This window comes from Mastacembelus armatus, chromosome 5 (genome assembly GCF_900324485.2).
Source record: "Mastacembelus armatus chromosome 5, fMasArm1.2, whole genome shotgun sequence".
Classification (NCBI taxonomy): Eukaryota; Metazoa; Chordata; class Actinopteri; order Synbranchiformes; family Mastacembelidae; genus Mastacembelus; species Mastacembelus armatus.
The window spans coordinates 25,342,536-25,369,353 of record NC_046637.1 but is presented as its reverse complement, the minus strand read 5'-3'; the positions used below and the strand labels follow the sequence as shown (position 1 = coordinate 25,369,353).

Below are 26,818 nucleotides of genomic sequence, written 5' to 3'. Positions count from 1 at the left end.
AACACCCGGGGTAACAGTAAGAGTATTTATGCACCAGTTAGCAATGTTACAGCAACATATAGGGTGTCTGTCCCACTTATCAACAAGAGGACAAAAATAAGGCAGACGCAAGCAGCAGAGGAAGAACAGTGAGTAAGCAGAGAGAAGTTGCAGGTGCTGGAGCCCAGTCAAGAAGAGGACACATGACAGCTGGCCTGTCATACAATGACTTATTCTTCAGCAAAACACACACACGCACACACACACACTTCACCAGCAGGTACTGTACATCAATGGTCCCACTGGTGAGAACATGAACTAAACGAAACAATTAACTCCCAACTCTTAAAGTAATTAAAAACAACTTATTTTATTGCATAACCATTAGAAAGAAAAACTATATTAGCTGTACCATGTTTGAGAACACTATTTTTGATGTCAATAACTGCAACAATAAAGTCTGTCCTTCAGGACCAGTATCACTGGTATAATACAATTTCTGCCATTTTTATGAGGTAAGTATCTAGTAGTTTTGATTCTCTGGTTCTCCTATAATGATGATAAATACAACTGGACACAGTCTTTCATAAGTTTGATATAGCTAATGTAGCTATCACACCAGTGCAGTTTTGGTGCTAGTCACGACAGGAGACATGCTCTATATATAGGCATTACATAGTATTACTGGTACTGTACTGCTTCTGTGGGCACCAGATACAACATTGAGATTTCTCTCCACCTGCTGGCAGAAAAAGTAAGCACAAGAAAAAAGTGTTATGAAGCGCTAGAATATTCCCATTACACTAAACACAGCCACCTCACTTGAAAAAGCCATAAAGCATACCATATTTGCAAACAGGTCACACCTCACTGAAAGTAAATAGTATCTACAGTCCAGCAATATAATCTTCAAATAATACAGAACCATCAAAATAAAATCTATTGTATAGAAAATAAAGTTTAAAGTCATTACTTGGCAGTGTAACGCTTAAATCAGACCCACAAACTCCCAATAAGTTCTGCACAGTTATTTTCACTTAGATAACATTTGGTAACTTAGCCCGTTTCTTTAACATTTTCTGTTCATCTTTCAGAAAACACTTCTGCTGTAAGTTTTACTCCGTAAACTCTGTAACAAGTGTAGCCTATTCCTGCTTCATTAAAGGAGGTCTTATAAACAATTTTAACAATCATAAATAAATTAAATACAATACATAATTTGTTCATTTTCAGCATGTTCAGCAAGGACTATAAAGTACTCTTTGTGAAAGATAATATTTAACCATTGACTGACAAATATATGACATTACTTACTGCGGGCGTAGCTATCAGATTCTAGCCAATTGTAAATACTGAGTACATAAACATCAAATTACTAGCCCAAGAAAAAAAACACTACACTAAATACTTCAGCTGTGCATTCTCAAGCAAGGTATTTTCAAATCTACAATTTAAAATCTCATGTTGAGAGGAATAGGTCTGTCACCATATTTGTATTTTACAATACATTCACTTGTACTTAGAGAACATATGCTCAAAAATAAAGGAGGGTCACTTTCATGGAGCTGCAGCTGTTGAAAAAAGAAAAAAAAAAACAAAAAAAAAAACTTGGTTTTTAAGACCTTGTCTGTTCCTCTTCAACCTCGTCTTCTTGACTCAAGGCTCAGAGCCACAATACCTAAGAGGATACACAAGAAGTTTAAAAAAAAAGAAAAGAAAAAAAGAATTAAACCACCAGGAGAACTCAAAGAAAAACAAAACAAAACACAATTACACACCTGCACTCATTTTCTCTCTTTGTCCAGACGATGACTGAAGATAACCTATGGAGAAACAAAATCAAACAACTAACAGAACTAAGGCAAGCAATAATAGTTTTAAAATGGCAAGATTCAACAAATGCAACACAGAAACAAATGCCTTAACTCACATCACAGCCTGAAAAGACAAGCCTTCATTAAGTCAAAACGATAACTCACATGCACTGTGCACCCTATGTGATCTTCAAATAGATTAATAATCTGCCTGTGTAGCCTTTATTTAAATGTCACACCAAACCAAATATTTGGTGTGACAAACTTTTAAGACGAAAGTTTCATCTAACAATACTTCATATGAGAAAAAACAAAACAAAAAAACTATGGAACCAAGAACCAGCTTCAGCAAGTGCTATACTTAGTGTAGTGAATCTGTAAAGGCTTTAAGAGTAAGGTGCACATCTTGTGTGTGTGTGCGTGTGTGCGTCTACAAGCTATGTGTGTACCAGAGTGCATGCAGCTGTATGGTTAAGAGTGTCTAGAAATGTTGTATTTTTTCTTGTTTAATGCACCAGAGCCTGACGTGTGTGTGGTTTTTAGACTATGAATATTTTAATAACATTTTGAATGATCTTTCCGCATCCTGGACAAGGAGCCTGGAACTTGTGTAGCCTCCTTGCACATGGGAAGCAGGTTAGCAGGTGAGCCGTACGTCCATGTATTATGTTTCCATTGCGTGGTCGCACTCGACAGAGCTTGCAAGGTTCTAACAGTGCCTCAGGCCTAACTTCTTCAACCTCCATGCCCAGACTTTCTTGACTCTCCCCTCCTGAGAGCTGCTCGTCCTTGTGGAAGCTAGAGGGCAGAGGCCCCTTTCCTTTCCCCAAAGCCATAGGGGGCAGTGGTCTATCAGCTGTGGAGTGGGAGGGCAGGATGACAGGGTCAGACACTGTCCTGCTGCAGTCAGGGACATCAATGCCTGTGTCACTGTCATCTTCCTCATCATGGGTGGTAAGAGAGCTGCACGCTGCGATGTCAGGAACAGAAAGGGAATGGGCAAGGCGAGGGACATCTTTGTACCAGTTCTTACGTAGAGCCCAGCAGCGAACACAGTACCTCTGCAGAGGTGTATTATACTTCCTGCACTCGGTGCACTGCCATGCATCCTGAGGAAAAGGTTAAATGCAAAGTCACATACCTGCATTTTTATACTGAAGTACTAAATGCAAAAAAAGCAACAGATGAACCAAACCTGTGTTGAAATTTCTGTATCAGTGTCATCACTCAGGCACTGGGAGTCTTCATCTGGCTCCTCCTGCATCTGGTTAAGACATTTGGCAAAAAAAAAAAAAAAAAAAAAAGCTCAGGACAATATCCTCAAACATTAAATCCATTCATTTCCCTTACAGAAAACCAATGTCATTAATATCTTTACTGGACAGTAGAAGCCTGAGTGGAACCCATGGACAGTCCAAAAGAAACATCTACCTCTCGATCTGCCTTCTCCTCTTTCCCTCCTCCATCATCATCCTCAGGTAGGGCCTCTCCGTCTTCCCTGCTCCCTTCCTCCAGTGCTGCCTCTTTCATTTCCACGCTCACCTGCTCGCTGTCACCCTCAGTCAGGAACCACAGGTCATCAGTGGTGTCAGACACGATGGCTGTGTCCTCCTCCTGTGCAGGAGACAACTGACACTTTAGTGAGACTACCATCGTTGTACTCCGATTTACTCAATTGCCCAACAAGGAATTGTTTCTGGTAGGTGTTTTTAATCTTCAAAGCTCCCAAATTACCAGTTTCAATCTCTGCTTAATGTGAATATCGCAGTGTTATTACACTTTCTAACACTTGATTTTTCTTACTTGGTTTGTGTGAATGTCAGTGGAACCGTTGCTCCTACGGCTGTAGTTGCTACGGAGATTACCCAAAAACCACCAGGGCAGGCCAGACAGGTCCCACTCATCCAACGTCACATCCAGTTTTGGCCGTTTGCAAGCGGACCGTGGCAGGCCGTCAAGTGAATCTGGGGAGGTTTTGAGTGGTTAAATTTAGCCTTTTGAATAGCTCTGGTTCTGAGCAGATTCCTGAGCACATAACACGCTCTTTACCACTGTCTGGCTCTCGAGGTCGTCTCTGGGAGGGGGTCTGCAGGAGAGGCCTGTCACTGCCAGCCTCCAGTCCTGCTTTGGCCACACCTCCACACATCTATAGAGGAAGGAAATATGAAAGAAAAAAATTAGAACACAGAGCCATGACTGGGTACTTGGAGGACTCGCAGCTCCCTTTCAAGATGGCCTCTGGGAATAGGGTGGTGGTCTGGGGAGAAAGGGGCAGGGCAATTAGGGTGTGGGCCAGTGGGGAGGGAGGTCAAAACAAATTCATGTTTAATAATAGGGGCACTGACACTATGTGGGAAAAAAAAAAAAAAAAACAGAGGAAAAGAAGGCAGCAAAGGCAGTGTACTAATTAACAGTTAACAAGTAACTAAAATTGTTAAAAGTTTTAATATGTGCAAACTAAATTATTGGATGTAAGTAATAACACACAAAAACAGAAATAGAGGGTCGTATGCAGTGGTCCTTTATAGTTTGCATCTATGAACAAATGCTCACAATCATAAAATAAGAATTTTAGATTTTTAAAGAAGAAAAGAAACAGGAGCAGAAAGAAAGTATCTGATGTACTTACTGGTAACTTCTAATCATTGCTGAGAAATTAAATATGTACTTCAGAAAAACATATTTAAACTACTATCAGAGCTGAATTTTGACAGCTCCTTGAGGCACATGCCGCAATTAGAGACATAAATCTTTTGATAAAGCTTGAGTGATGTTATAAAATTTAAACAATGCAAATGAGCACACAAAAAGTGCTACTACGTGAAATTTGGAAGGAATCGGAGAGGAGGGGGAAGGAACACAGGGATGGGTGAAGAGGATTAGGGTTATCATTAGGCCCTGTGGCTGATCAGGAGCTGTGATCCTCCAGATCGGAGCAGAGAAGAGAACTCTGAGACAGACAGAGACAGTGACTCTGTCCCCCCCATCCACTGGGTGGAGCTGATGGGTCACAAAAGAGTGCTGAAACAAAACCACCAGATCAAACCAAGGATGGGGTTGTACAGAGACGGTGCCACTCTGTACAAATGCACACCAACGAAGACAGCAGCCCTTGCCCCTTTCCTCATTACACACAGGCAGAGCAGCTCACGTCACACCCTTGGGACAAACTAAGTGAACTGGTGTTAGTAAACTTGTGTCAGTAAGTATTATTGTTCATAATTCAACAATTGTTCATTATTGTTTGCATATTTTTGCATTGCACTGAACCTGCTGGTCTGGTTCCTTTGCATTATAAATGCGGGATGTGGGACCAGCAAATTTAAATTCTTCTGTATAGATGTGTGTAATGAGGTAAGCAAGGCTGGGGGGGTCTTCTGAGCACCATGCTTCAGCTTTACCTGACCACGATCCTCCACTCCGCCCTCTACACATTCACGGCCCACAGAAAGATTCTCTGCAGCGTCTGCATTTCAGATAAGACACAGTAACAGAAAAAGGACACCCCCACCCTTTAATTATAGCATAACAGACTCTCTCACTAAGGCCTTCTTTGGTGGCAAGTTGTTCTTCTGATCCAATATAGAATCCCCACATCACACACACAAACTGTCACAAGGACTCATAATGTATGCAACAAGAAAGATTGTTTTATACGAAGGGAATACAGCAGTTATCACCATATTCCCAGCAATTGTCACTTACACACAAGATAACGAATTGAAAAAAAAAAAAAAAAAAAAAAGGTAAGAGGGAAAAAGACAATTTGATAGCAAGTCACAAACATACAGCATAACAAATGTACAACTGTTAAATATTGCATGCTCTTTGATGATGCCCCTTGACAAGAACATAGCTCCACACAAATCATTAAATGGAAGGTGTCACTTACCAGCACAACCAAGCACAACCAAGTATTTCTTGAGCATTTCATACACCGGGCTGTGAAATAGATAAGATCTCATCTAAGAATGTGTTTTCTTATTTAAAATTACAGGTTCAGATACATAATACTAAATGTGAAGAAAAGCCGCATACTGGGTTTGTGTCAATACCTTGGGTTTTTCACAGAGAAGCTCTCCACTTCCAGCAGCTCTCCCAAAGGGTCATCCTGGCAGTGGACTATATGCTGCCTCTGTTTGTCATACAGCTGCTTCCCCATGATATACTGACCCAAGTAATGCATCACCTAACATAATATAAAGGATTATAAGTGAGTCATTAAAAACAGGCTGCATAGTGATAAACATGCTTAACATTTCATCCACAGCTCACCTCTTTGAGTGTGAAGACTTCTTCCTGGGCTCCGGCAACACGCAGAATCTGCAGGAGAGGGGCTTTCGGTTGCACCTTAGAGGAGAAATATTCATTTATGCAATTTGCAAATATCTTTACGCAAAGATATTTGCGTATTTTCGTCTTTATTTAAATATACCTGATTTCCCTCTCCAGGTAATGACCTGCATGACGAGCCTGAAGCCGGAGACTGGGCTGATAGGGAGCTCATAGTAAATAAACACAACCTGGAATCAAAAACCGTAATATATATTAAAAAAATCAGCCTTCATTTTCCGATCAACATCATGACGTAACCGCTTCAACGCACAATGCCAACGCCCACGAGGCCAGCACATTTAACAATGTCACATTGTTGTTAGCCCGAATTACTCAACTTAATAAGGTTAAATGTAATCTAAGCAACGTAATAACGTCAAATGTCGATGGTCTAGCTACTCGGTGTGAAGCTCAATAGGCACAGTAAGTCACACACAGCTGCATGGATGGAGCGGCTACACCACACTGCCATTACCGTATTGTCTTCAGTTAGCAAGGCCGCCGCAGCCGAGCTAACGTCGGCTATTGACCTCTAGGTTGGTACAAGCCAACACAACTGCAGGGATTACCAGCAGCTGGCATGTGACCTGGGAAACCTGAGTTTACTTTGGCAGGTGGCAAATCTGTTACGCTAACTAGCTAAAGTGTTAGCGCGCTATGCTAACTAGCTAACGACAAAGCTAACGTTAGCTGACGTAGCTATTTCCTGAACAATAACAATGATCTCACCGCGATGAGCTGACATCACTTCACCGCTGCTACATTACTCCACACGCAGCGCTGCTCCCCGACAGCATTTACCCGATCACACACAGCGAATAAAAATACAGCTTCTCAACACTAGCGCTGGCTAACTCGACTACCTGACAGCTGAACTAGATTCAAAACGATGATCCGGATGTACAGCCACATGTGCTAAGAGTGTCTCGCCCTCTACTGGTTGATAAATATCACTAAGGTCATATTGTGCCATCATAGTCATCCAGTGCTAAAATATACTGAGACTAATAAATCAATTATCACATATAGTTACCAGAGATTTAAAATAACACCTGGGAGCTGTTACAGGTGTGTAATAATAAGCTATAAAAGTTTTAGTACTACCACTTCATGAGAATGTGTTGTATATATTGTATGTCTCAAATTTCATAATATTATCTCAAGCCATTTGTCTGTTAATAATTCAGTTAATCCATGCATAGATGCTTAAATACATTACGTTCCTTAATATATATTGGTTGCATTGACAAAAACAAAACTGGCACACTGATGAAAAGTGTTATTTCATTGAATAAATGCAAACACTGTTGGGAAACATCTGTGCTACAGAGTTGTTTAATTCCGAGATACTCGTGTCTAATATCGTAACCATCTGACTCGAGAAGATGGGATGAGGGTTACAAACCATGGCGCTAATATTTTACAATCATTAGATGTACAAGGAGGCACAAATGCAACTTTTTCACAGATCTGTAGATACAGTGCAAAAATAAAATAAATCAATGAATCAAGTTTATCGCTGGCTTTTTTCTTATTGACAGCTGTGTAAATAAAGAAGCATCAAGCATATGAATTTATTGTCATATAAGAGTCCATCCAACAATCCTTGAGAATATGCCTCTACTTTAGGCCAGCTTATTACAATAGCTTATTCACTGGGATATTATTGCCTTTGCTGGAGAATATAAGGATTGGCCATAAGCCCTGCAGCACGTCAAAGTTACAGTTTTTTCATTGCAGAAAATAAAAATGGTAGACAGCCAACATCTAAACGAAAAAAATATACAGTTCAATGAACATAAAAAAGTTTTGTTGTGGTCACTACACAAATTTGTTCTATTTATATGTATATTTTGCAATATGTGTGGGAGTATTTATTTTGGACGTACCAATATAGCAATAAGCTTTAAGCACTAACAGTAGCTTTAAAATGCTTTAAAATGTCAGTATAATTCTGGAAAATATTTTTAATGCTAATATTTATCTAATTGTGAACTGACGTTCTGTAACAGTTTTCTGCTGTTATATTAGTAATATAAACAAGGTCAACATGCTCTTTAAAAACACTTATTATTATTATTTGATAACTATGCCTGTACCTGCATTAAGAGTATTAGACAAATGTATATTGATTCTGGCTAATAGGGGAATTGAACAGCAACACACTGAGTTATGGAGTTTACCAGTTAAGCAAAAATATGAGAAAGTTCAAGTAGAGGGTTTGCATTAGCATTACCTTAACACACAAAATGCAAGATAAAATTAAGTTTCACCTCTAACACTAAAAATCTAAACAACAAAAGTGCTTTGGCAATTCTTCAAGTCTTTCATTTTCACCACACATACAGGGGAGTACAAGATATTGGCTGTGTGAAGCTGCACAGCACTAACGTTACATTTTATACCTTAACAACAATGGTTGGCCTTTTTAACATGTATTGGAAAAGTTTCACAAAGCACTGAAAATTCTTTATTAGTGATTGCCTGTCTTTATTTTTCCTGATAGTTAAAATAATGTTTCTGGTAATAGTTACAAGGTCTCTAAAGTAAGCACCAATTTGGCTTTCTAATTTTTAATACCTATAATAATAATGCTATCTAAAAAGCATTTACACTTATTTTAATGCTCTGATTGCTATATTGCAGTCTGAGGTGTGCCAATTTAAACTATTTATTCACTAATTGAACAGAAACATTCCTAATCAAAAATAATGACATATGACATTAAAGAAAGTACTCCTGCTTGCAGTTGCTATTAAAATGAAAAGTGTTTACTTCTAAACATTTTTTTATAAAGAGCTAACTCAAGAATAGGGATTTGTCATGGCCAAATTTAATGACTGATAAAACGGCCCACCATAACCAGCACTGTTCAAATATCAGAGTATTAAAACTACATCACTGACAGCAGACAAAATCTCTGAGCCAAAACACTGTTGCTTAGCTGTTCCCAGGCTCTTAATAATACTTTCTGTAGGCCTAAATATCCAAGTCATAGCTGTACTGTGCTTTTGCAGCGTATCACTACATGAAAGGCATTCTTTCCTCTGGGCAGCATTAAAAGGACACAAGCACAGCACAACAGAGCACATATGCAGACTCAACAGTCTTTATGACGGAAACAATAAAAGCTCTCGAGGGAACCCAAAGCCTTTCTCCTGTTCTGCGCTGGGTTTATTCCCCTCCCCAAACCACTGGTTCACCTTTTCGGAGGAGCCCTCTACCGGTACAAGGAGGAGATGTGAGGAGTCGCCCCTCTGCTGCCAAGTCCTCTAGCCACCAGGGGACAGTGAGAAGTGAGAAGCAGATGTTAATCAGCATGTGGCAGCAACAGGAGTGCCGAGGCATCGCAAAAGACTTGAATTTAGCCTTGAGGAGTCTTATTCTAAGAGGTCCTGTGAGGAGACACAAACAAAACACCTGATTAAAGAGGTGATCACAGAGTGTCACTAATGCAACTGAACATTTCACAGCTGAACATACCTGATCTGAATCTTCATTGTACTGTGCTTTTCCTGTCTCCATGTAGTGGGCGTCAGTGTCATCAACCCCTTCTATTTTATCAGCTTCAACATGTTCCCTCATAACAGAGTATCGGTGCACTAAGAACCTGATGAGGATATGAGTTCATATTAGAAATTAAGGGAAAAAAGTGCAGTGTTTAGATAGATAGATACTTTATTCATCCCCCACAGGGGAAATTCAGTGTTTGTTTTTTTCAGTGTTTATTGATGTGCATGGAAAGATGTGGTTTACTGACCGTCCTCCACAGACATATTTCTTAACCAGCCAAACACCTGCGACAGCACTTGTCAGAAGGATCGCTATGACAACCATTGCTACGACAGCAGCATTCAGTGAACTGGTTTCAGTCTGTTAAAGAAAAAGGAAGAGCTGAAAATGTGAAGAAATACACAGCATCACTGACACGACAAAGAACTTTTCTGATTTTATGTCTCTCCGCTTATAATGTGTGCACACTGAATGATTAGAAAAGGGTGGCTTATCATAACCTATATATAAGAACGGCAACAAAAGAAGAAAAAAGAGATTATCTCCTCCTATATTACTCTTATCAGGATCTGTAGCATCATTCAGAAAATGGTTGCAATAAACAATGTGCGTTGATTGCTGTGCAGACTGCAAAGATCTACAAATTTAATAACAAGCTAACATTAGATAGCTGCTGTTGAGTTAAACTAACTGTTGACTGAGCTGGACGAGCGTGTTTTGAGGTGTCTGATCAAATTAGATGTGGTCGATACAGCAGCTTTTGTTTTTACACTGCACACCTTGCATGTTGCCGTTCATTTATTTAGGCTTCGTATTATGTCATAATAACAACCAAATTTGATAATAAATGGGACTGCACTTGCCAGGACGTTTGTCATGTTCATGACACTAATTCAATTTACTGCAGTTTACATTCACCTGTGGCAAGGTGTGCCACGAATGGGTTCTGCTGAGTACCAATAGAGGGCAGCAATACGCCTTTGCTGAGTCTATTCTGCCACTTATTTACCAGAAGAAGAAAATAGTAAACACACTGCCTGTCAGAAATTTACGTTAATGCGCTAAAATAGAAAAATAAATAAATAATATAGAAACATTGTTCACAACTCCCAAACATCAAATCTGAGTCAAGTCTTTTGAAGACGAGTCTCAAGTCAAGTCTCAAGTTACTGTATGTGCGCGAGTTAAGTGTGACTTAAGTCCCCATCTCTGCTCAATATGCAGTTAACCATGTAGATGAAGTTCTACTGAGCAGCTGGCCCACCCGGTCTCTCTTCTCAGAAGATGCAGAACTGACCAGAGGATTTTGACTAGGGGTGTTGATGTTGCACATCCTTCTCAGGTTGGTCTCCTTCCTGTCTGGCTGGAAACCGCCTTCACACTGGTCTCCTGGAATCTTCCGGTAGCTGAAATGGAGAGAGAGAGAATGAACTTATTTACTTTGTCTGTTTGATCTTTATCTCGAAGATCACTGGAGTCTCCAAACAGTATCTCTTTCATTATTTTACTTATTCTATAGACACGCTGCCACATCGCTTTAAAATAAATTGTGTTTTCCCTTCACATTTAATTTCTTTGTCTTGTAAAATCAGATTGAATCAAACATTTTTCTGTCAGTTTTATTCAGGAGAAGAAAAGTCAAGTGTCACAAAGATTCAAGGAAACACCCTCACCCACTGGTCTGTAGCTGCTCGATGGTACCATTTAAACAGAACTCCAGGGGCCGCCCTTGGATCTCCTCCTGCTCCACACACTCTGAGCTGTTCATTGGTCGGTAATATCCAAAGTCACTGTAAGACAAAGCTAGGTTGACTGTGTGAGCCATGAAATGTGCTGAATTTTTCCAGAGCAGAAAGAGGAAGTAGGTCAGAAAAAGAAAGCCTAGTGTTTGAGGGTCAGACAGGATTCTCATGAACTCACTAAAACTACTTACATATCCAGCTGAAATAAGACATCATTTCATAGCTAATGAAAATGTGAAAGCTTTTCCTCACAAATAAAAAACAGCTTCCCTTCACTTAATGTATCTTTATACTTACAGTAAATTTCTCCACTGTAGGACAAATAAAGGTTTGTCTTAAATGCTAAACTCCAAAGAGGACAGGATAGCAACAAAGACATACCAGTGATAATCATCCACTGTGCATGGACAGGGGGACAGCTTCTTAGCGGCAGCGTAGTCCCTCCCATTCCAGCAGACTGAGTCTTTCCTCAGGCGCAAGAAGGTCTCTTTGTAGCCTAGCACGCAGCCATCATTAGATCCACTAGAGTCTGTGGAGTGTGCCAGCCACTGTACGTAGTCTCCTTCAGTGCCTGCACATGCATGCATGTGCACATACTCAAAGTTAAAGAATCTGACATAACACCAACCTTATGTCACCAATCTTATCTGACATACTCACAGTCTCTGCTGAGGAGCTTCCTAAAGTCGATGGTAATCACCACCCATTTGCTGAAGTCGTTCCTGTAACCCCACAGGCTGACGTTCATGGAACGGGCACCAGGCTCACTGTCCATACCACTGAAGTGAAATGGGTCACTGGTGAAGTTATATGTATGCCAGCAATGCCCCTCATCTGTTGAAAACCTAAGAAGCGGAAAGCAAGATATGTCTTATATCGACCAATGATAGATGTTGCATATAAATCCCCTAAATAAAGCAAATACTACAATTAGGACACTATCTAACATGATCGGTTATCCTCCTCACTTGATCTGGTTGACAGGCGAGTTTGTGTGCTCCACAGCCACCAGCAGGCCTCCGGAGTCCAGGATAGCATAGTGATGAGGGCCCCTGAGAGCCAGCAGCCACGAGTAGCCACCGTCATCAGACACGTACACGTCGGGGAAGAGAGTTGACTCTGCGTCTCCGACACTGCCTGGAGAAAGGTAAGGTGCTGGCGTAAAGAAACATTCAGTAAAATGACTGTCTCAAAAGATCTGAGACTGAGTGTTATACCATGAGCCAGGATGAGGCCCACAGTGTTGGGCTGTGACAGTGGCAGCATGGGGACGTTCATCTTCATGGTGGTGCTGTAGGAGGCATGGATGTGAAGCCTGCACTGTAACGGACACAACAATAAAGTTGATGCTGGTGCTGCAATATAAGTTTATTATACATCAAAATAATCTCTATCTAAATATGTACTTACTCTGTTTGGCCTGTTAGTAGAAGTGTCAGTGTCACAGTGGCTGTTCTGTGGTCTGCGCAGCGGCTGCCACTTTGCTCCCTGGTCAAAGGTGATCACTGTCTCCACTGCACCATCTGCAAAACAAAACAATAGGAATCAATGACATTAACTTATTATCACTGTAACTGTTGCATGTTTGGCTTAAAGACTGCTCACAATAAAATACCAACTTCATCCCAACAGTTTTATAAAGCACTGCATTGACGTCATGCCTTCAGCACAGTTTGTTTTACTGATAAAAAAATCAACCTGCATGAATCCAAAATTGGACTGAGATAAATAATCAGCTCCAGTCTAGCACATAGTACATTTAATCTGCTTTAGGTTTGAGGGATTAGAAAGAATTGGCAGAGTTGCAGAGATTTGAAGGCAAAAAAGATGTTGCATTCACAAGCTTTGGTGTCAGACAATCAAAAATAGCTGTCATGGAAAGGACAATGTGAATTCAATAGCAGGCTGAATCACATGGTGCTTGTATGTGGGTTTTGGAGTTTTCCTTGTGTATGGAAACGCATCATTAGGAAAAGGTTTCCAACCTTCCTTCAAACTCTATCTTTGCAACTGTATTAGTATAGAAAAATAATATAACTTGAATTTATTGTGACAAACTGCCAGTGTCAAGCAATTAAGTAAGTGTAATTTTTCACTTGAGCCAATTTTTCAATGAACAAAAAAAGATGAAAATGAGGAATCTGTAAATATCTAATGATCTCTCAGAATAACAATTAACACGGCTGCAAACTACAGATACATTTCCTCTGTTTATACAAGGTTCAGATTGAATTTTTAAAACAGGTGAAGAACATAACAAAATGCTTAAATGTGTAATTACGAAGACTACAGTGTGTGGACCCACCCTCAGTGAGTATGCTGGTCATATAGACACCCCTCAGTGAAGAAATGGCAGTGAAGTCAGTGTCACTTCCTGTGGTCACGTAAAGATGGCGCTCCAGAGACTTAGAGAACACTGTCCCTCTGTCATCTGACACATAGATGGTTCCAACACCTGAGTCTGCTCCCCACAACAGACATACCACATGTGTTTGGATTCTACACTTTGACACATTTACTGCTACCCACAGAGAAACTCCCTCTAGAGTCAATGTTTTGTTTTATCAAGGACACATCACTAGGGCGTTTACTTGAAGGTTGTCAGCTACAGCATTACCAGTAACTACCAACATCATGATGGAAGCACTATTGGGTTCATTTTTTTTTCAGACCTCCAGGATCATCCACATGCATGAATATCATGTCCTGATTGGCTGCCAGGATGGAGTAGAACTGCTCGTGGTTGACTGTAGGGAGCTGAGCCATGTTCCACATCTCACCTCCGTCCACTGACACATGGATCATACGTTCTGTACCCTAAAGCACACAAACACACACATGAAAACGTACTGATTTTAAGCTGCTGTGATAGATCACTGCTTCTTTACTGTATTCTACAGCAAATTAGAAAAAAGACAGCTAGATGTTAATCCCAGGTGAACAGCTATATACTGTTACACGGGGTGAGATAATATCTTTTTGGGTGAAATTTACCTCTTATTAAAATGCACATATGGACATAACACTTGCACAAAAAAGTGTCTCAGTATCCAAGTTTGTGATTCATGTATAACAATGAAGAAACGTTATACACATGCAACGATGAGTCAAGAAACAGAAAAAAGGACAAGGTAAAGCTTTACAGAAAAACACACTTGGTGATCGCAGACGCTATAAGAAGCAGGGAGGCACACAGGCACTCTGACGCACATACCCCACCAGTCATGATGGAAGCAAAAAGAAATCTCCCTCCCAGTACAAAGGAGTAAACGCTTGTTGCGATGATTGTGAAACTTCGACCATAGTCTGCTGTCTTTCTTAACTCCAGCATTCCTTTATCATCTAACAGGAACAAAGTGGGGTTAACAAGATGCATTAGTGAATTTACAATATATACTGTATAAGTATAAGTATCACTACATTGTCTTCACTTACTGCATGATCCATTGTTATTTGTTGTAAAGTAGATGCTGTTCTTTGGACCCCTGCATGTGAGAAAAATAAACAGTGAAAAGGGGAATCTGGAGGGAAAGATCTAATTATTCTCACATTTTTAACATCTGAAAGTTGCCTGAGTTTAAATGTAAATCCACTTTTGGAATTTGTAAAGATCACAGATTATGGTTGTGGTTTTTTCAAGTGCTATGCAAGTGAGGCAAAGATCGACCCGCAGGCTGTGCTCCAGGCCCTCTCTGGCTTTGTTCGCTGCCAGAGGGGACGAAGGTTTTTACACTGCAAAGACTCTGCTGGTTTGAGGACTGTGGGCTGAATAAGAATGCTGTTGCTGACTCATGATTCACTCTGACAGCAGTCTCAGCTCCCTCACTCTGCAGTCTATTTAGGCAGAGAGCTAAATGACAGCTGTGGTCACACAGAGCTATCACACTGGTCCATCAATGCAGTACTAACAACCACAGGCTGGCACCACAACCTGACATGAACTGGGATGCTTAAATGAAACCACAGTCAGGGTAGAGTGATCCGAACTGCAGTGGGAATAACAGTGGTGTGGAACAAACATGACAGACAGTGACGGTGCAGTAACAAACATGGACAATACTGTGTTTTCTCACTCTAAACCAATCCTACAATGATAACTGACAGAAATATAGATAAAACAGAAACATTTTATTGAGTAACTGTGTGAAAATAATTAGGGGAGGTGGGGTCAGAGAAGGGGGAGGGTTATGTATTTTGTCTTTTGCTGAAGGGAGGGAGAGAGGAAGGAGTCAGGTCTTTAAATTTTCCATCCCCCAGATATATATTTAATTTCATCCTTTTCTAGTGACATTTACTGTTCACTGATTTACAACATGGAGCTCAAAGATGTGTTTTTCAGTCTGCAGGGTACAGAAATGATGTTTCTAGATCAAGGCCAACACATTAGTTCTGAAACACAGTTAGTACAATATGTTACTGGGGATTATCTCGATAAAGAGTAGACCATATTTACCCCGGCCCACCTGTCACCTTCACTTTATTTTGCATTATAATGGACCTACAGCCAAGTTAAATTAGATCAAAAACAATTAACCTATAATACAACTTATAATATAATTAAGCACTGCCCAGTCTGGTCTACTAGACAACAGGAATGCTGGGTAAATTAAACATTACATGAATGTACTTTTCAAAGGAGAAGTTCAAAACATAAAGCCCCCCACCTCAATACTTTTTTTTAACAATCCCTACTATTTGTATTAGTGTTTTTTTTTACTATATGCATTAAATATTCGAAACAGCTACAACCCTTATGTCTCATGTAGTTTTAATTTAAGACAAAAGCTACAAAACAAATCATGCAAAGGACTCACCATCTGACCAAACACACACTTTCATGAATCTTCCTCCAGGTGGCACCAAAGTCCTCAGACAGCCAAAGATCCAACTGGAGGGAAGAAGCATAGTCCTCTAAATATTCAGTTATGCTTAACAGAAAATGTAATAGCTTGACATAGATGTCCACCAGTCCAGTTAAATAAGGTTGTGTAGGTTTATTTGCCTTTACTCCACTAAAAAGTGTAGAATCTGAGATTTTGGTGTAGGCTTTATGCTTGATACCGTCATACTGAGCGTCAGGAGTGCATTACTGTCTCCAGGGCTGTACAGAATCTGAATGAGAGGCTCAAACGGAAGATCAGTTGGGACAAAGGTCATGCCAAAGTTCTGTGAACGGAACAGACGAAACCCCCCATTTTCTGACACGTCACCTGTCAGAATCACCTGCAACCAAACACAAAGAAAACAGTAAGGGAAGATCTTGATGAATGAATGACACACTATTTCTTTGTTCTTTGCCCACACTATTTCTTTGTTCTTTGCCCCAAATGATTCACCTTGCCAGAATGGTCTGGACTGATGGCGATACCAAACTCAGTTTGGATAAATGTGTGGTTGATCAGGTGAGTCACATCTGTAAATGTCTTCCCGTAGTCTTCACTGACGCAGAGACAAAGCTGCAGTTAGGTACTTTGAACACAGTTGTGGCTGATAATTTACTCATCATTTCCATTCATGGTGCCATCATCCATCAGATATTTCTCACCTCCTATAGAGGTTAGACTGGCCAAAACGCATCATTAACAATGGCACCTGAAATGTAGTCAAGACCAGCAGCACCTGGGAGGAGAACGATCACTGGATGTGTCAGAAAACAACCTGTGCAACATTTAGGACTCTTGCTTTTTCCATTCACAGTCACTTTCACATTAAGAAACTCACCCCTGATCCATCTCCCACCCAGGCCAGCGACAGTGAACCCATGGTTCTCACCCTGAAGGTGAACTGAAATGAGATAAGTAATGTGAAGAAAATAAATTTAGAAAATAAAGAATTATTCATGGATTTTTTTTTTTTTTTAACTACACACAAACTCGAGAGTCCAGAGTTTAGACGAAAACATACAACCCACAAAAGAGTTGTGTGAGTTTCCGTCATTCATTGCACGTTAGACATGGCAGCCGGGAGGACAGAACGAATTGTCATTACTGTCCAAAGTAACTTGGCCATTTGGATGCATTCTGCGTGTGACCTACATTCCCACATAAATGACAAAGTCGGGGCCTGAGAACAAGACAATTACTGACATCTAGGGCACAGTGAGTATAAACAGACGCACACTCAAACATGTGCAGCAGATAGAGACTGTAGGTATTTAATGTTAGCCTTAATGTTTGCACATTAATTGTCAAAATGTTCAGGCTATGTACAATTAAAAGTTCACAGTAATGTGTAAGAGTTTAGAGTGCAAACAACATTCCAGTCCGTTTCAGCCAGAGAGACGTTCAAGTGTTTGGTGAAATGAGCAATATATTTAGCCACATCTTTCAATCTTTCACTGGCAGGACATTTACTAGGTGAGCCCTGCCCTGGAGAGACTGCATACCACTCCATAAAGCCGCAGGAGATGGCCAGGTCTGGAAAACTCCTTGTAAATAGGTCCAGTGGAAACTGGCCTGCTCTGCCTGTCCAAGTCTGTGAACACAAATTTCCATCTTTCCTCTACATGAATTATTTCATCACACCCTCGCTGCATTTGTCTGTTCTTTCCTATCTTGATCAAATGACTGCTTGACAGGGTCTCCTCCCTTCATTTGCAGTCATTTGATCAATGTGCTGGTCTCTTAAAAAATCTAAAGAATGATGTGCTCTGTCATCCCAAAAGTCTCATACCATTAAACTACAGTGTTACATGTCAGTTTTCTCTCTACCCCCACATTTCTGTCACTCCCTATTTCATCTACATAATACAGGCATAATACATAATATTACATCATACAGACAGTGCACACATGCAGTTTGAAATTAGAGCTGTCAGTGGTGAGTGTGGTGTAATGGTAACAGGTTGACTAATTTTCTATTTGACATCATAATCATTATTAGAGCAATTTAAGTGTTTGTCCAGTTTTATGCTGCCTCCCCAGCAGACTGCAGCATAAGACTGGACAAGTCTGGTAAAACACGTGCAGCATCTTCCTGTAGATGCCTAAGGACCTAGGCTGCCTTAGGAGGAAAAGTTGTCTCTGCCCTGTTCTATACTGTATATCTGTGTTAAGAGGCCAGTCCAATGTATTATCCAGGTGCACGCCTAGATATTTGTAGGCTGGCACCCCTTCAATGTTCAACCCACACACATGCTGACTGGATAAGGAAGGGGCTTAGACCTTCGAAAATCCACTACCATTTCATTTGTCTTTTGGGTGTTCAGTAAGAGGCAGTTTTTGAGACTCCAGTCACTAAAGGATTTTTTCAGACCCCCGTACTCCTTTCTTGTCCATTCCTGATACACACTCTTTGTGCTGCTGTTGCAGCATTGTGGAATTTCCCCACTCTGGGACTAATAAAGGGTCATCTCATCTCATCTCATCAGAGGAAACACACGTAGCCTAGATGTAATCAGAAAGCAGTCAATTCAAACAGACAAAAGATCACTAAAATTCAATTATCTAGACAAAAAGGTACAACCACACATGATGATGCACACCAGTCACTCTCTGGGTATGCGATCACAAACACGACCTCCCGTAACCCAATTTAAATGGCTTGTTTTGTTTTGAAAGTCTGGACATAATAGCCACCAAGATCACCGCAGGTCTGCAGGAATCATGCCTTTGCAAATGTTTCTGCCAGTTGCTTGTCCATGTGTTACATTTAACCAACGGGGGTGCTTTGTTTTTCACATCTGTTCCCCTATAACCTTCACTGGGACAGGAACAATCAACAATTGCATTATAACGCAGGTTAGCTGAAGCAATGGCTGAGAGAACTGAGTGAAAACGGTTTTATCTAAAATGGAGGAGGTTAAAACAACATCACATGAATGAATGCTTGAGAACGAGATTTGTGGTAAAGCTAAAGATTACTCTGTCTCGTTCTGTGATGCGAATAACAGAAGGGTACAAGGAGATGGTAAAATGAAGATAACGTATGTAATAGCGAGCAAACGATCAAGAGATAAATGTCTGATCTGGTTGGATGTGGCCTCACAAACCAGACATGACCTCATGCTGTGTCGAGTTGAATTTAAGGGCCCACATCTGCTCTGAAAAGGCAGCTTTATAAAACTTCAGAGGAGGAGGTCAAACACTCGCGCTCTGGTCTAACAAATGAAGTTGTGTAGACCAATGGTCTGATGCTGCGCAGGCAGAGACATGACCCAGGATGGATTTATCATTGCTGGCTCAACAAGGCCAGAGCAGACGGGCTGTGGTGGGAAAGACTGCAATCACTGTTCAGTTTGATAAAACAGCTTTTGACCATGCTGGCTGGGTGGTGCCAGGGATGCCAATCTCAGTCTACCACACTGGTTAAGTATGAGATACCTCAACTACTAGTGAGCGAACTGCCATAAAATTTAGTAGAGACAGCAATAGTCCTCAGAGAATTGATTTGAAGTAACTTCTGTTAGAGGACAACTTCTCTTCAAGCTTCAATGGCTGTAGATCCTTGGTGTTACTCACAAATTTTTGTTAATTGAAAAAAAAAAAAAAAAAAAACCCAGACTATTGTTTACCCTCAGCCCTAATTCAATCGACATTGACATAGGATAAAGAAAAGTAAATTATCGGAGAAGCTGGAATCTTAACTTTAACTTTTGATTTAATAAAAACCGTTTGTGACAAACTATCTGTATGCAAATCGACTGTTAGAAGTGGAGCATTGATACAATTTGATACAAATACTGAAACCGTCCATGACTGACAGTGAGAAATCTCAAGTAATCTCCCTCCAAATACCTCTCTTTTCACTAGTTTGTTGATCTCATTGGATTTCACTAAATAAACCCATACTTTCCATAAATCTCTCTCTGTCTCCCTGCTTCCCCTGTCCCTCTCTCCCTCACACACCATGTGGAACATCGGCTCTGCTGCTTTTCTTGGTGCTCCAGCAACTGGCTGCAACCCAGTTACGCTTCACCCTGAAACAGAACCTGTTTTTTTTGGTTTTTTTTTTTTCTTGCCAGAGGGAAAAGAAGACAGTATGGAGTCAGGACGAGGGGGGGGGGCAAGTAAGTTGTAAAAGAGACCGAGTGAGCTAAATTAACCTCACCCAAACTCAATGCAGAAAAGGGGAAATGAGGCAAAGTCTGGCTGGTTGACAAATCAGATCCAGTGACTATCGGGCCTAAAATAGTATAAAATGAAGTGCAGGAGTAGTTTAGGTATTTCTGACCTGATCGTTAACACAAAAAATGAGAAAATCTATCTAAATGCTTGCACTCCCTTTTCTGGTGGAGACCTGCAGCTCAGACTTAAGCTGCTAAGAATTAAGCAGAAAGAAACAGTTTGTGAGGAGGAAAGGCCCAAAAGGACATGGGGAGCACTTCTCTCTGTCTCTCTGTGAACATGCTGAATTGTTTTCATGCTTAACGCTGGTCAAGGTGTCTGAGCCACAGAAATTATGTAACGTCCACTTCTTCCCTTGTTCACAGACACACACTGACACAGCAGGAAGACTGATCCTGTGGAGCTCCGTAGCTTTGGACCAAGTTGTTATTATTCAACATTCCTCTGGACATCAGGCTGTTCTACTGCTTCCTATTACATGTTCACAACTAAAATAACAAAAGGTGTTACTATGAGATCAAGGCTGAGATTTTTTTTTTTAATGCAACTAATCACTGATTTCATTATTAATGTTTCTGTGGAGCACTTGTTGAATCAATTATTTATTTATTTGAAGGAAAACTGGACTTTTTTGTCTTATTAATTGTCCATACGCCAAGATATTCAGGCCCTGCAATTTAAGAAAGTCCTATTGTTTATTGAACTATGACATGTTTGAAATTATTCCTTGACTGCGTGGATGCGGCCTTACAATGGACTTTTTACCAAGAGTTGCCTAGATTGATCAATCGATTGGCGGATCTATCAGTTAATAATATTAGTTCTTAACTTCGGGATTCACTGGATCACTGGCTCCTGTTGAAACAGAAAATCATCTTGACTAAAGGACAGACATGAAAATGTTTACAGACTGGGCTTTATGCGCAGCTCCATGTGCTGTGCCCGCACTGCAGCTAACACGCACTGTGGAGCTTCTTCAGACCGTAGTCTGACAATAATGGGTTTTCGTAGACGCCTGAATCGGTAACTTACGGAATGGGTGCTGTTTTGCAGGGTTGACTCAACCCCGGGCAGAGATGTACATGTCTGTTCATTCAGTCCTGCGCTGCGCTTCCACAGCTCGGACTTCTCCAAACTTTGTCGCTCCTCATCAGCGCCGAGCTCCCTGAGCAGCCTCTCCGCATCTGACAGCCCTTCTCCCGCCTGGAAACCTCTGGCCACCGCTGACCACAACCACCCGAGCGCCAAAATACAAAACACGGAGACCATGTTTGCAAGAAGACCGTTCAACTTTGGACTCGGGGAGACTCGTCCGCCCCACTAGTTGGCTGGATACACCCCCCTCCTCAGAAAATCACCAAACGCATCTTTGACTACGGGCCATCCACCGTGGCCTGCGATTGGTCAGGACCAGAATAACCTGCAATCTGATTGGTCAGAACGAATGTTCCGCAACCGAGGTGCACTGTGTTTTCTGGTCTTAGACTGCCCCCTGGTGGAAAGACCGCACAAACACCAGCAGGCGGGTCATCGGTGAAAAATGTTTTCTTTGAATCTGTTGACGAGTCCGTGAAACAGAACAAGACACCAGAACAAACAAGTCCGGGGAATACGCCTTTTCACACAAAAGGATTACTGTACTGTCCTGTATTACTGGTGATTTAAGCCGCGCTGTTTTCCATTAGTAAGCAGACTACAAACCAGAAGCAAAACAGTTTAGCACACTGTTTTCACATACAGTTTTGTTGTTACAATTGATTATCAGCAACTGTAACTTCTTGAGTGACAAATACACACTGTTCAAAACAATAAATGTAAAGTAAAAATGAAGATTTAATCTGCATGCACATTGTTCAAGCGAAAAACTAAAACATTGGCAATAACTTATAACAAGACCAAACAAAAATATCCACTCAAAGGACAAAGATAACTATTGAAGTGAAAAATATATTTGGGCTATTTTAACAACTAATTTGAAGAATAAATACAACTTCACAAGTAAAGATATAGAGTTTTATGTTTTGATATGCTGGAGCCAAAGATGCACTACATGCCTACTGTTATTCTGCAAATGTATTCTTCTTTTTCTTCCCCACAATGTATGTGCGTAGCTCCTCACAGAGCTATTGAGCCATATGCACCAAACTCAACTAGCCTGTGGTGTCTTCGCATTAATGGGGCGTTATTTTCGGGGGTAACGAGTTGATTTCTAAATATGTCAAAAAATCTTAATACAGTTCATACAGTCTAAATGCAACAGAAATTGCGTCCCACATACAGTAACAAACTCTGAGCAGGTATTAAGTTGAACTTACTTTACACCACTAGGGGACGCTACAGACATTCTTGTGTGAAAGCCTGTAATCCTAACCAAAATCACTTTTGAGTAAATGTGTGCGTCTGCCCCCGGTATATTATCTATCGACAGAAGGGGGCGCTACAATTAACTGCAACAAGTTAAAACCTTTTCCTCTTGAGTTGAAGTTTGATAACGTCATAGTTTTATTAACACTCCAGTTTAATTGTTTAACCAACAAATATTAGGATCTTTTGACTTTTGATTTTATTAGTTTTTCCACTCACATGTATACATTAGACATGTACCCAAACTAGGACCACTTCCTGCCAAGTCATTGCAAAGCGCTTGTTTAAACATGTAGTTATATTTAGAGTTAAATAATTCACTAGCCTCTTTATTACATTAATAATATGCAGTAAGCTAAGAGTATAACCATAATTTAGGAAATATATAATTATATTAAACATGGCAAACTATAATTTTGCAAAAAGTATATAAAAAGACACTTTTTACACCAATATGTGGAATCGTTTAAATTGGAGACATATTTATAATGTATGTCACTCTGCAATGTGATCTAGACAGTGCAATGTGACATCAAAAAGTACAATACTTAAGATGCACTGATTAACACTGGATATATATTGTAGTAGATCTAATACCAGACTATCATACTTCTCACACAAGAAATACAGAAAAAGTACAAATGAGACTTCCAGGCTTTGTGAATACAACAGTTTAATTGTAATATTGATTCGTAACAAAAAATACCCTCCCCCCCTTTATTCTTGCCACTCAGTTATAAATGTTGGACAGATACCAAGTGACAAGAAGTAAGTTAGCACATAAAGAGAAACCTCTTATGCATTTAAAAAAATCTGAATGCAGCAAGAGGGAGAATGTGCTGATGGAAAGTCGTGGTTGTGTTGTGACAATCGACCCCCAGGTATATTCAAACTCAAATCAAGCCTTTCAAGTTTTTTCTGCTCTAGATATCCTTGATTACATCTTCCAGCTCCTCTTTGGAATACATGTGGAAGGTCTTTCCAGGTTCTACTGTTGCCAGCTGTAAAAAAAAAAAAAAAAAAAATTAAACTTGGAGTGATTGGCAGTCCTGTGCAAACCAAACTGCTATGGCTGTCAAATTAACCCTGCTGATGCAGATCACAGGGGATATTTTAACAAACAAATCCAGTTGTGATATTCACAAGCATTTTGCAATACTACAGCCAAGAATTTAGTAACAAATAGGAAGTAGGAACAAACCTCAATGTTGGTGGCGTTGAGCTTCTCCTCCATTACCTGCTTCAAAATGGTGAGAGACGACTTGATGGCGTCCTTTAATGTCATGGACTGTCAATTTCCCAGGGAAAGAGCAAAAAAGATACAACTCCTCAGTCCTGGTGACTTGCACCATTTGGATTGAGAAAATTCAACAAATTTTCATTTTACAATTTCTTAAAAAAATTTAAATTATTTACCAACTCATATGCAAGAGAACAGCTTATAAACCTCAGAACTTGTGCAGTTTAATATGCAACAGTGGGTACCTTGTGGTAGACCTCTTGCAGAGAGCTCTGCGCTCCCTCAGACGCAGAGCCGATGGCCCGAGCATCACACTGCACAAAGGTTCCTGATGGGTCCATATGGTAGCTGCATAAAACACAACCCCCGCCGCCCAAAAAAAAAAAAATAAAAAAAAAAAAAACATGTATGTCTCTGGGTGTTCAGATTTATAGTTAAATGTTTTAAGTATTCAGTATGTAAGTTCGACAGAATATAATCTTTACATACAGCTGTGGTCCTTTTTCATCAACTCCTCCAAACAGAAGTGCTACGCCAAATGGTCGACTCTGTATAGATGATCGTACGGAAGAACAGAGGAGACAGAAGAATAAAGGTTATGCTACTTCACTCAAATACAATGAAACATTATGCCTTTGAAAAAACTCTAATTGGCTTAAGGTTTAAATGAGTGGACATTTAAGCACAGGGATCAGCTGACTGACCATGGCACCGGGATCAGCATCTTCCTCTCCGAACTGCAGTGCCAGGTTGGACACAGCCTGAGTCACACTCTCCACTGTCATTGTCTCATTGTAAGTGAACCAGTGGTTCTGAGGAGGAATGTATATAATGGTTTATCACAAGTAAAATATGAGGTTAGCAACATGCTGACATTACAGTATGTTCATTGTTCATACCTGTGTTTCCACTCTTGCTTTGTCAATTAGAGTCTTGGCATCAGCTATCAAGCCGCTCATTGCGCAACCTTTCAGATGAAAATAAGGAAAATTATGAAACCATGTCATTCATATACAAATGTCATTCCCTGTTATTTGAGGAATCAATTATAAAAGATTCAAGGTTAATTCATTGCACTGATTAAGTCATATAAAAGACATATGTCTGACAACAACATTATTAATTCAACAGTGAATAAAATGTGACACTTTGCCATTGTAATTCTAATAAAAACAAATTTACCTTTTATATGTATTTATAATGACTGCAGTGTATTGCCCTAAGGTGAAATGATATAGTACTCTAAAAACTATCAGCTTCAAAATACACAAATTTGAGGGTCACTAAAATTTTTCCCCTGAAAGATGATAAACAAGTTTGTCTTTCTACTTACCGATGTGACTGTCAATCTCCACAATTTTCTCAATGCTGTTGGGCTCCATTAGGGGAGAGGTGATCCTCTTCTCCACAGCCAGACACACACCCTCTGATGTCTGGATACCAATGGCCGTAGAACCCAACTAGAAAAGAGCGCGAAAAAAAAAAATTAAAGCATAAGACAGGACATCTGTTTTCAAATTTGGTGTACATATCACATATATCAGGACAGTTATGTTAGTGTTGTCCGTTTAAGTGAACCAGGATTTAACACTCACTTTTATAGCCTCGATGGCATATTCAACCTGAAACAATCTTCCTTCAGGAGAGAACGTGTTCACACCCCTGCAAAATAGATGTTAATATTAATAACTAGAAATATATATCTTTAAATAAACTATTAAAAATCATCAACTTATACTGTACATTGAAGAATTGGGACTAAAGCACAAATGACATATATAACAACCATATTGCACCAACAGCATATGCACACTACTCAAAACAAACAACATGTAAATGCAAAAAAAATGAAAAAACAAACATTTATATGTTGCTGGCTAATATTTTGTATCATCGTTAGAACAAGAGACATTCAGAAGCCTAGATTTTTTAAATTAGATCAGTATTCAGATATTGCCCGAATAGCTTTGAACCTCACTTATGCTTCCATGGTGAAATAGAGCTTTAATGAAAAATGGCGACATTGAAAGTGAAAGCAAACTTGTTGCTAAGACTTGACTGCTAGCTGCTAGCTAGCATCCTGCAACACACAACAAAGTTGACTTGCATCAAGAGTTAGCCTTAAAAAAAACGCATTCAGAATTCCTACAAGAACCAAACTAGTTGTTATGGCTAACTTTGTGGTTTAGCATCATTGTGCTCCCGTTAGTTTGTGCATCTCCAATGAGAAGGGCTGAATAAATGACAAAGCAGTTTGTGCCGCACTCACCTGTCATACTCCGATCTTGTCAAAAACATCTTTGATCGTCGGACACGGAACCTAAAAAAAGAGAAGACTGAAGGGTTATATAGTACACGAAAGCTGAAAGTATTTACCTTAAAGCCTCAGAACAAAACTAAGGACAACTATTTAAGTTCGCCGTTACACAGGGTGATTAGCTAGCTAGCTGTGAAAACGAGCAAATGCGCTAGCTAGCTGACGCTGCCACACTGAAAAACCGCCCAGAAACCGCTACTATAAGTCCAACATCAATATTCCAATATTTTGACTATATTTAGGTAAACATATATAAATATTTCCACGACGCTGGTCTAAATCACTGCAGTTCTTATATTCATTTACCTCCACCTATAAATCCTTGAATGAGTTCGCTTGTTTTAGGGGAAGCGTCTGGGGTGTAACATCCAAACGCCCCGGCTGACAACACATCGAAAGAAAGGTTCCGCGTGCTCAAATTAAATCTTTACTGTTCATTCTTTTAGCAA

At 40.1% G+C, this 26,818-nt stretch overlaps 3 protein-coding genes across 5 annotated transcripts; all 3 read right to left on the bottom strand.

Moving 5' to 3' along the window:
- Positions 1–330: 330 nt before the first annotated feature.
- mdm4 (MDM4 regulator of p53) lies at positions 331–7,033 on the bottom strand. Of its 2 annotated transcripts, none has more exons than XM_026306027.1 (12): positions 6,858–7,033; positions 6,229–6,316; positions 6,069–6,143; positions 5,849–5,982; positions 5,686–5,735; positions 5,195–5,259; positions 3,843–3,939; positions 3,597–3,757; positions 3,225–3,422; positions 2,989–3,057; positions 1,758–2,902; positions 331–1,657 (listed from the first exon to the last, which is right to left on the bottom strand). In XM_026306027.1, exons 2-11 carry the CDS (start codon positions 6,298–6,300, stop codon positions 2,333–2,335), a joined length of 1,491 nt encoding a protein of 496 aa, XP_026161812.1. In that variant the 5' UTR covers positions 6,301–6,316; positions 6,858–7,033; the 3' UTR covers positions 331–1,657; positions 1,758–2,332. The 2 variants fall into 2 exon arrangements, with proteins under 2 accessions (XP_026161812.1, XP_026161814.1); XM_026306029.1 differs by having other exon boundaries at positions 3,225–3,407.
- A 447-nt stretch (positions 7,034–7,480) lies between these two features.
- Positions 7,481–21,788, bottom strand: LOC113130953 (sortilin-like). Its single transcript, XM_026307962.1, has 20 exons — positions 21,481–21,788; positions 17,105–17,167; positions 16,929–17,002; positions 16,720–16,822; positions 16,445–16,606; positions 16,198–16,271; positions 14,819–14,868; positions 14,598–14,725; positions 14,056–14,200; positions 13,689–13,844; positions 12,794–12,906; positions 12,601–12,703; positions 12,352–12,520; positions 12,044–12,228; positions 11,765–11,954; positions 11,315–11,431; positions 10,939–11,047; positions 9,889–10,001; positions 9,612–9,738; positions 7,481–9,523 (listed from the first exon to the last, which is right to left on the bottom strand). Exons 1-20 carry the CDS (start codon positions 21,715–21,717, stop codon positions 9,509–9,511), a joined length of 2,433 nt encoding a protein of 810 aa, XP_026163747.1. The 5' UTR covers positions 21,718–21,788; the 3' UTR covers positions 7,481–9,508.
- Positions 21,789–23,467: 1,679 nt separating this feature from the next.
- On the bottom strand, positions 23,468–26,755 carry psma5 (proteasome 20S subunit alpha 5). 2 transcript variants are annotated; one of them, XM_026306965.1, is made up of 10 exons: positions 26,676–26,755; positions 26,322–26,372; positions 25,648–25,714; positions 25,386–25,512; positions 24,952–25,019; positions 24,757–24,864; positions 24,542–24,600; positions 24,298–24,400; positions 24,014–24,100; positions 23,468–23,813 (listed from the first exon to the last, which is right to left on the bottom strand). In XM_026306965.1, the coding sequence occupies exons 2-10, from the start codon at positions 26,348–26,350 to the stop codon at positions 23,736–23,738; spliced, it is 726 nt and encodes a 241-aa protein (XP_026162750.1). In that variant the 5' UTR covers positions 26,351–26,372; positions 26,676–26,755; the 3' UTR covers positions 23,468–23,735. The 2 variants fall into 2 exon arrangements, with proteins under 2 accessions (XP_026162750.1, XP_033181117.1); XM_033325226.1 differs by having other exon boundaries at positions 26,322–26,388; positions 26,676–26,742.
- Between the last annotated feature and the right edge of the window lie 63 nt (positions 26,756–26,818).